Raw genomic sequence first — 10,254 nt, forward strand, 5'->3', positions numbered from 1 at the left:
GTACCAAGCCATGCGCAAATAACTACCCATAGAAGCCTATCATAAACTACATGACATGTTATTATCGCCTCATGATGAATGTTAGTTATGTGTAGCGAAATATGTGATTGTGTGTGACAAACTATCCTAGAAAACCAACGACCTTAAAAATTGCCCAAACATTCATAGACTAATTTGCCAAAGAGTTATACCGAAATACGTGTTCCGCAAACCCGAATGATCGCCACAAAAATAAGAGACGCTCGGGATGGCCTGTAACGAATCCCACAAACGCTGCAACGCGTAAAGGACGTTATTAGGCAAGCACGCAAATCGAAGTCGCATAAACAGAAGTAGACGTAAATAGAAAACGAGAATCAGCTAGGGACGCATTTTCAACGCCCCTGGCTGGGCGCCAGAATTTCTCACGCCCCTCGCTGGGCGCTGAAGTTGCTGCTTGGCCTTCTGGTCAGGCGCAGCAGCCTCGGTGCCCGCGCGAAAGAAAAATACGTAGCACAAAAAAATATTTGTAAAAAGAATTGCTACGAGGGCGTAAGAAAAGCACTCGATTTCAAAAGCGACTCGTGAAAAAATTAATAACTCTTTATGTCATTGTTAGGCCTCCTACGACGACAATGCTCGGCACTAAAAGTCGACCATGCAAATAATGATGAATGTCACACGGGCAAAGGTTTTCCAAAATATAAAGAGTTCAAAAGTGCACACATAGCAGTCCAAATATACTAGTCCGACTTAAGGGTAGTCATAGAATGTCTAAAAAACCGACTCACGAAACAAACTAATGTGTCTCCTACTCCACAACAATAATGCAGGGCCCCTGAATACCTGCCCGTGATAGCCATCAAGGAACGCGATGGAAGAAGCATATCCCGAACATCTATACCTAGAGGTCGCACAAACCCAAGAGATGCATGCTCTGGGACACGACCCTTTACGTTCTCAAAGGCCACTCGCCCCAAAGAATCGTGCTATGCCAAAAACGCTCCCCAACTCACATGCTTTCGGGCTATTGTTTGGGTTAGAAAAGAAAAGAGCGAAGAATGAAACAGAAATTATGGCATTAGCTCTTCAAGATGAAGTGTTCGATCCTACTAAATTGATCGCTCCATCGCCCTCAAAAGATGACCAAATCCAACGAGGGTGGCGCAAGACTTTCAAATGGACTAATGCTCGTGGGATGAAGTTCAAGATATCTGCGGGAGAGGGTCCTATGTACGAAGAATTAGAGTCTGAACCCGAGTCAAACTCCGAGTCCGAACCTAGCAAAATTGTAACCCCTCCCAAAAATAGTTTAGACCCGAAAATCTCTACTCCGGGAGATCTTTTTGATGAAATGCTTCATGACTTTAATAAGATAAACAAAACTTTTGAGTATATGCCGCTTAAAAATCCGAGTAATAATGCAGAATGTCTCGCCACTAATGAGCACGAAAAAGAGCTAGAAAAGGAATATACCGAACTAATAAAAGCTGTAAATGAGCAAGAACTTAAAACCCCTATAATTGAGGACACAGAATCGGTAAATATTAGAACAGAAGAAAATCCTAAAATCATTAAAATTGGCCTCACCTTAACTCCCACTGAAAAGGCCGATCTAATCTCCACTTTGCGGGAATTCGAGGGTGTCTTTGCTTGGTCCTACAAAGACATGCCAGGAATAGATCGAGAAATCGCTGAGCATAAAATTCCGCTAGATCCCAAAATGACGCCAGTAAAACAAAAGCTACGGCGACTCAAACCAGAGATAGCCTTGAAAATAAAAGAAGAAGTCACTAAACAATTAGACGCCGGCTTTATAAAAGTCTCCAACTACCCAGAATGGGTGGCCAATATTGTCCCCGTAGCTAAAAAAGATGGACGAGTGCGAATGTGCGTAGACTTTCGAGACCTCAACAAAGCCAGTCCCAAAGATGACTTCCCCCTACCTCACATTGACATACTAGTAGACAACACCGCAGAACACGCGCTCCTCTCCTTTATGGACGGGTACACCGGATATAACCAAATACTCATGGCAGAAGAAGACATGGAAAAAACAACTTTCATTACCCCTTGGGGTACGTATTGTTACACTGTAATGCCTTTTGGTTTGAAAAACGCGGGGGCCACCTATCAAAAAACAGCCACCACGTTACTCCATGACATGATACACAAAGAAATCGAGGTCTATGTAGACGACATGATCGTCAAATCTAAAGACCGGCACGGTCACCTCCCGGCACTTAAAAAGTTCTTCACCCGAATCTTGAAATATAACATGAGACTAAATCCACAAAAATGTGTGTTCGGGGTAACCTCTGGAAAATTGCTAGGATATGTTGTTAGTACACGAGGAATCGAGATTGACCCATCCAAGATCAAAGCCATTACCGAAATGCCCCCACCAAAAACTGAAAAACAGATAAGGGGCTTCCTAGGAAAGCTGCAATACATTAGTAGGTTCATTTCCAAGCTTACTATGACTTGTGAGCTAATATTCAAAAAATTAAGAAAAGAAGAAAAAGTCGAATGGGATGAACAATGCCAAACTGCCTTCGATAAAATCAAAGAATATCTAAGCAAACCACCCGTCCTCTCCCCGCCTTTGCCTGGAATCCCTTTACGCCTATACCTAACCGTCACGGATACTGCAGCGGGAGCTATGCTCTCACAGTGTGTACATGGATCCGAGCGAGCCATTTACTACTTGAGCAAGAAGTTCATACAGTACGAGACGAGATACACAGAACTTGAGAAAACCTGCCTCGCCCTCGTCTGGGCATCCAAAAAACTCAGACATTACCTATTGGCCCACACTGTTCATATAGTGTCACAACTAGACCCCTTAAAATACATGTTCGAAAAGCCCGCCCTAAATGGTCGCCTGTCCAGGTGGCTAGTCATGCTCTCAGAATTCGACCTAAAATTCATGCTAGAAAAAACAATCAAAGGAAGAGCGGTAGCCGAATTCCTGGCCGAGCATGCCACGAATGAGGAAACCACGGAAGCTTACCTCCTCCCTGACGAGGAACTTCTGATGATACGAGACGACTATTGGACACTATACTTCGATGGCGCGTCCAACCAGAAAGGATGCGGCGTCGGAGTTCTCCTAGTCAGTCCCGAAGGGGCCCATATACCGATTTCCGTCAAACTTGACTTCTAGGCCACAAACAACGCCGCCGAATACGAGGCCTGCATAGTTGGGCTAGAGGCCGCAGTTAGCCTCGGAGTCAAACATCTACAAGTCTTCGGGGATTCTTCCCTAATAATCAACCATATATCCAAAAGATGGAAGGTCCGAAGCACTAGTCTCTCAAAATATCAAGCTCACTTAGACCAAATAGTCGAGCAATTTGAAAAAATCGAGTATACGTACTTACCAAGAGACGACAACCGATTCGCGGATGCACTAGCGAAGCTAGCTTCAATGCTCAACATCCCGAATGAATGGGACGGGATGACCCTTCGGGTCGAGCGAAGGAAAGAGCCGGCTTATTGTTGTGCCATAGACTCCGAACCTGAAAACACCGAAGAAGAACCATGGTATACGGACATCCTTCGTTACAAAACAAGTGGGGAATTCCCCCCAAACACCTCCCCGCGAGCACAAAAGGCCCTACGCCTCCTCGCTTCACAATATAGCATAATTCTGGGAGAACTGTACAAGTACACGCCGAATAAAATCAAGTTACTTTGTGTCCACCAAAACCAAGCCCAAAGACTAATGGAAGAATACCATAACGGCGTGTGCGGACCCCATATGAACGGAAAAATGCTATCCCGAAAAATATCCCGCTCAGGGTGCTATTGGACCACTATGGAAACCGATTGCCATCACTTTGTAAAAACTTGCCCAAAATGCCAAATCTTCAGTAACCTTAACCATTTGCCTCCCTCAGAACTATACACCTTCACTTCTCCATGGCCCTTTTCCACCTGGGGTATAGATATAATCGGCAAGGTAACACCAACAGGCGTAGGGGGACACGAGTACGTTTTAGTCGCAATTGATTACTTCACTAAATGGGTAGAGGCAGTCTCCTATGCAAAATTAACGGCCAAACATGTCGCTCGATTCCTAGAAAAGAACATATTCTGTCGATACGAGGTTCCCACTTTAGGGCCGAAGTCCAAGACCTGCTCGAAAAATATCATGTCAAACACCATAAGTCCTCTCCCTACATGCCGCAAATGAACGGCGCGGTAGAGGCGGCCAACAAAAATATTAAAGTCATAATCGAAAAAATGGCCGAAAATTGTAAGGATTGGCCCAACAAATTACACTTCGCATTATGGGGCTATCGAACCTCAATCCGCACCTCCATTGGAGTAACACCCTACTCCTTGGTATACGGAATGGAAGCAGTTCAACCGATCGAGTTGGAAATTCCCTCCCTCCGGATCGTCCTAGAAAGCAAGTTACCCGAAGCTGATTGGGTTCAAGCTAGGTACGACGAGCTCGTCCTTCTAGACGAACGGAGGTTGAGAGCTTTACATCACGTGCAAGTGTATCAAAAGCGCATCGCAAGGCAATTCAACAAAAGAGTCAAACCTCGAAATATCAAAGAAGGCGATTTTGTATTAAAAGAAGTCCGCGCACCTACTACGGACCCTCGAGGAAAATTCCGGCCTAACTGGACAGGACCATATTTTGTAAAGACCATCCTACCTGGCGGAGCAGTCCAACTAGCTGACATAGATGGGGCGGAATTCGCTAACCTCACGAACTTAGACCAATTGAAAAAGTACTATATTTAATAAGATTCAGTCCGGAGTTAAGGCATCTAATAAAACACGTTAAGACTCATAAGGAAGCATTCTGCACATTACTCTAAGCAAACGGCATAAAACTCGATAAAGTAGGAAAAGCGAAGGACAAAACTTCAACGCCCATGACTGGGCGCTGTTATTTTTTACGCCCAGGCCTGGGCGCCAATATTTCTTTCGCCCTTGAACGGGCGTCATTCTCTCTTGCCACCTATCCTCCCGATTCTGCAAGTGTTCGTACTCCTTTTTCGAACCATCAAAAGAACCACGAACACTTGGGGGGGAAGCAGACGTGTAATGAACACCCTTTCAAAAAAAAAAAATTCAAAAAGCTAGAACTACGCGCGACCTGATTCTGACAAGATACGTAGGCAATCCTTATCAAGGATTCGGTCCAATAAAAATTAAAAAATAATAAAGTCATGCAACGCATCAAGAAGAAAGGATATTGCAAAGGGCACTATACCCTAACCCATGCACGGGCAAGATCAAATAAGAATGAAAAACAAAGCCACAAGAATCTTCAGGAACAAGCCCAACAAAGGAGTATGGCACGAGTCGGCAAAAAACGAAAAAGAGTGAACATGCACATGTAATACCCCAAGTAGTCGGTTAGTCTAAAAATATGTGTGCACTCTTGTATGAACTCATTATTTTTACGGAATTCTTTCTCTTTTCAAAATTTGTCGTTGGTTTAGAAAGCTAATATTACTATAATATGTCAAAGCAAAGCCCACGGAAGGCTCAAAACATTCTTGCACCAAAAAATCGCAAAAAAATATATATACATGCGGAGTACAAGAATGAATATATACAAAACAGGAGGTAAGCCTAAGACTCGTCATCGACTCCATGTCTCCAAGCCTCACCGGTCCATCCACTCCACTCCCCGTGGTATGAGGGCCCCCAGCCAGAATCACCCCAAAAATGAGGCTGTGACTGCAACTCAGGGCTAGGCTCTCGGGCCACCGACACGGAACGTCGCCTACGCTCCGGCTCGGACCTCTCCCCGGAAGAACTCACCCCCGCGTCGGAACGGCGATGCCGTAGGGGCGAGTGCCGTGCCCTCTCTCTCTCACGACCGTGTCCCCCGCCCGAGGGACCCGCGTCGTCGGCCCCGGTTCGTTCAGCACCCGTCTACAAGAAAAGACAAAAGGAGAGTGAGTAATAGAAAGCCAAACAAGAGGTACAGATCAAAAGAAAAAAGAGGGCACATTACCCTAGTAGAGTGGGGGCTCCTGCAAGAAAGTGCAGATCGGTCTCGAACCAACGCGGACTTCAACCGGTTGATCACCCCCACCATCGCGTTGGCCGTATGGGCCGGAACCTGAAACAGGAATGTTAGTAACAAAAGAAAAAAAGAAAGATATAAGAAGAGTGCACAAATAAAAGGTGCATACCGCCTGTACTCCCTCAGGGAGCGGAGCATGGAAAACCCGGTCTTCCGGGAAAGTCTCCACAATCTCGGATCCACTCTCTCCTGTATACGAGATCCGAGCATCGGGAAGCACCCATCCCCCCCCAACGAAGGGTCAGGACACTCCTGCACAAAACACAGTAGACATAAACACATGGGCACGAGCATGAAAACACTAAAATCAATACGAAAAGAGAGGGCAACTTACAGCGCCAGGCTCCGGGAGACGAAGAGAATCCTGGATAAACTGATGATAGCTAGCTCCCTCTATCACCAACTCCGTCGCCGGCACGCCAGTCCTCGAGTGGACCCTCCACGGCTCGCCTATCGAGCGAGTAGACAGCATGGTCGCAGGCGGAGGCCTAGGCACCGAAAAAGCCCCGACCGTCTGCATACGTACCCGCTCTCCCAGGTACCAGACAGGGTCCCGGCGGCCAACGAACAAGACCCGCATCTGGCTCAGGGCATAACTATCCCTGACCGAAGCATGAGTACCCCTAAAAGAGAGCCATGGGGTCCAAACCACCTATTTTTGTACAAACACGGTCAGATCTCGCACATAGAAAATAAAAAGAATGACGAAATACGAGATATAGGATAAGATTATGTACATGCTCAGGGTTCCCGTCCCGAATAAGATCCCACACGGTATCGGGCGGTGGACGCACTGTCAGCTTCTTCTTCCAACCCCAACGGCGACCGGCAGGGAACTCCAAAGGCCTCTGCCCCTTTCGGGGAGCCAGCCAAGGTAAGTGCTCAAAGGCCCACAGCTGCAAAAAGAAAAGACAATAAAACATCAAAAAAAAGAGGCCCGGTAAAAGCGAGAAAACAAAAGAAAGTCTAGGCACATACCTCGAACAAACGCGGCACTCCCGCTAATGTAATCACAAAGTGACGTCTACTCGGGTCTGAGTCGCGCGCCGCCAAACTCATCTGGCCGACGAGCGTCGCATAGCCCAAATCGCCCCAGCGATAGTCACCCAGTGTAGACACGTCCTCCACCATGCCTATCCACCTCGGGTCAAAGGTGTCAGTCGGGCCCGATAGAAAAGTGGAAGTAATAAAATGGAGGTAGAACAGCCGAGCCTGTCTCGAAGGCGACTCCTCTACCCCATGCTCTAAGGCCCACATCAGGTCAGCGAAAGGTATCCCACGGGGCTGGTACGAAGGCAATCTCCTACCCATCCACGAGCCCAGGAGCCTGGTACCCTCAGCAACAGTCGGCGATGGGCCATCCGACCTCAGACGAACGGGGTTCCCTGTAAAGGTCAAGCCCGTCAAAGCCGTGTAGTCCTCGGGAGTGATCGTCATCTCGCCCCAAGGAAAATGGAAGGTGTTGGTGGTATCCCACCACCACCTCATGAACGACCGCAGAAAGGACAGGGAGATGTTAAGCCGCAGTATCTCCCAGAAGGTCTCGACCACCGGAAACAGTGAGCTCGCCCTCACCAAAGCCTGGGCGTCCGAGCTCAGGAAGCTAAAAACGGTCTCACTCGTCGCTGCGCCATAGCCGCGAACCGTAGTCTCTCTCCTCGCGTGAAGGCGGGAAGTCACGTGGTGCTCTAGGTCGTAGTGCAGATCACGACCGTCGTAGAGCTCAGGGCCCACCCATAGGGGACCCGCGCCAGTAGACTGACGCGTCATGCCACGCTCCTCGTGGCCACCAGAAGGAGGTGACGACTCGTCAGGCATGCTGATCAATAATACAATAAGGCATTATACCTTTAACAAAACTGGCACTCACACCAATCACTAAAGGAGTGCATTCCGCTCATAAAATGGAGTCATACAATTTTTTGTTCCCTAAGACATGATACTAAGTTCATATCGAGCAAAAAGTTCCCTAAGTGAAAAAAATTTAATTAACTCCAACAAAATGAAAATTCTTCCATAATTTGTCATTCATGAATTATGAGGAACGCAAGCAATATACCAAGAACACCTACATTGCAAGAAAACACTAGAGTCGTAGGTATCACTTTTATCAAGAACCTTGTTCACCTGCTCTATTTTTTGCAGAGTTTGAATGCTTCATGCACATCATTGTTGTTGTCCTAACAAAAGAGTATAAAAAGAGATTGTTAAAAACATACACATGCTCTAGGTAATGTCCAAGTATGTTCATGGAAATTACCATATTTGGATCTCTCAAACTGCTTTGTACTTCACAGGCTTTCCTTTTAGGTTGTTCACTCTTCTTTGCAACTGTTAGTGAAAAATCCTCGCTCACTACCTGGGGTGATGAAATTACTTCGCTCGGTTGTGGCACATCCTACATAGCTAAAAAAAGTAGCACATCCAATGGCCAAACAGTGTTACTTATATATTAGGTGATCACTAAAAAGATCCCACACTAAATACTAATTGTTATTACAAGCCCCTATTGTGATTGATCATTAGGATGGTCACTATTGAATAGGCCTTTATCCAAGAAAAATACTTCATTCCTACAACGTTTACTATGAAAAAAAAACAGGGATATACCTCCTTTTTAGGCTTAATAACAGCAGGACTTTTGGGTGGTCTTTCCCTCTTTGGTTTTTCTAGAGGTAGACCTTTCTTCATAACTTCAAGACTTTTGAGTGGTCAACCCCTTTTTGTTTTAGGTGGAGGTAGACGTTCCTTAATGACTTCATTTTCTCCTGATCCTCCGCATACAAAATTATCAAACGACCACGAGTCAGTTTGATTTTACATTAATCAAATGTCAACATTGTAATTTCCAAGGGAACGTTTGGTCATATCCACCTCATAATAGGATGGCATACAAATATTCAGTAATGGCCAATACCCTGTGATAACTACGAAAGATGAATAATGCATAAATGAGTAAGTTACCAGTTGTTTATCTTTGTTACCACAACTAGTTCCTCTTCTTTTTGTAATTTTTCTCTCAGGCTAATTAGCATCGTACATTATGTCGTCTGTATTGCTAGGACTCTTCTTAGTTGGAGCCTTGTCGGGTGTTTTTTTTTCCACTAGACTCGTCACAGGATCTTTTTTCTTTGTATTGAGCACATCAAGAATCGGGAATCCCATTAAAGTGTCCATCCCATCAGGGAACTGGGATGCCGTGAAGAGAATATTTCTAATGTTGATTGTTGGACCATCATCGTCATCCGAATCTACTCCGTTTTCATCTAGGTCAATAATCAACTTCCTTTTCACATAATTCCCGACTGGAGTTGAGAGCATAGAACATCCTCGATTACCCTTTAGGTTGTTCTCGTTACAAGCTGTTGAGGATTTCGAATTGGTGTCCTTACCGTCCCACGTTATCATCGACTTAATAATGAGGTCCTTCACTTGATTCAATGTATAATCCATGTTGGACATCTTCCAATTGAGTTGATTCACATGGTTTTCTATAACACTCATTCGCTACTCATGCAACCATGACATAAGAGAAAATAAATAAGCAATTATCCAAACCCAAAACAAATGAAAGGCTTTTGCAATTCACAATTTAATCTACTTACATCTAAAATACTTTCAAGGGAACCCTTTCCATTTGCATCTTGTATCTCTTCGGACATCACCAACACCATAATTTGCAGTTACTGACCTTTATTTGGAAAGTAATCAGGAAACTTACCCTACATTTACAAAGGAACAAAGGCGTATAATCATTATAAATTCTACTAATTATAAATTAATGCACAATTCAGTTATGGTTTAACCTGAGGAGGGGCTTAAAAAAACAGATAAACGAAACGAAATGTGGTGAAATTGAAATTCAAGAAAGCGAAATTAGGTTTTAGCAGAATAGAATTTAGGGTTTGAATGTACAATTATGGGAGTGGGTTAAACAAGAAAGTGGAGGGGAGGAAGCGGGAAATAGAGTAGAGTTTCACTGTTGGAAGAAAAAAGGGGGAAATTTCAGACAGGTTGCCCTAAATCATCATTTTTTTTTTATTGTGATTGGATACTATCCATGAATGATGTTGGGAAAGTCAATAAGAACATAAGGATGGTAACGCCCAACAATGTGTTAAAATACTTACCATGCAAGATGATAGTAATTTCATAAAGACATAAGGATGGTAACACCTAACAAAGTATTTAGATATTATCCATACCTAATGTTG

General features: G+C 44.8%; 1 protein-coding gene across 1 annotated transcript; it reads right to left on the reverse strand.

Annotated features, from left to right (window-relative positions):
* Positions 1–5,141: 5,141 nt before the first annotated feature.
* LOC130470315 (protein MAINTENANCE OF MERISTEMS-like) lies at positions 5,142–7,862 on the reverse strand. Its single transcript, XM_056840256.1, has 6 exons — positions 7,019–7,862; positions 6,778–6,936; positions 6,375–6,692; positions 6,150–6,292; positions 5,969–6,076; positions 5,142–5,886 (listed from the first exon to the last, which is right to left on the reverse strand). The coding sequence occupies exons 1-5, from the start codon at positions 7,856–7,858 to the stop codon at positions 6,040–6,042; spliced, it is 1,497 nt and encodes a 498-aa protein (XP_056696234.1). The 5' UTR covers positions 7,859–7,862; the 3' UTR covers positions 5,142–5,886; positions 5,969–6,039.
* Positions 7,863–10,254: the final 2,392 nt, after the last annotated feature.

The sequence above is a fragment of the Spinacia oleracea genome, chromosome 3 (genome assembly GCF_020520425.1).
Source record: "Spinacia oleracea cultivar Varoflay chromosome 3, BTI_SOV_V1, whole genome shotgun sequence".
Lineage (NCBI taxonomy): Eukaryota > Viridiplantae > Streptophyta > Magnoliopsida > Caryophyllales > Amaranthaceae > Spinacia > Spinacia oleracea.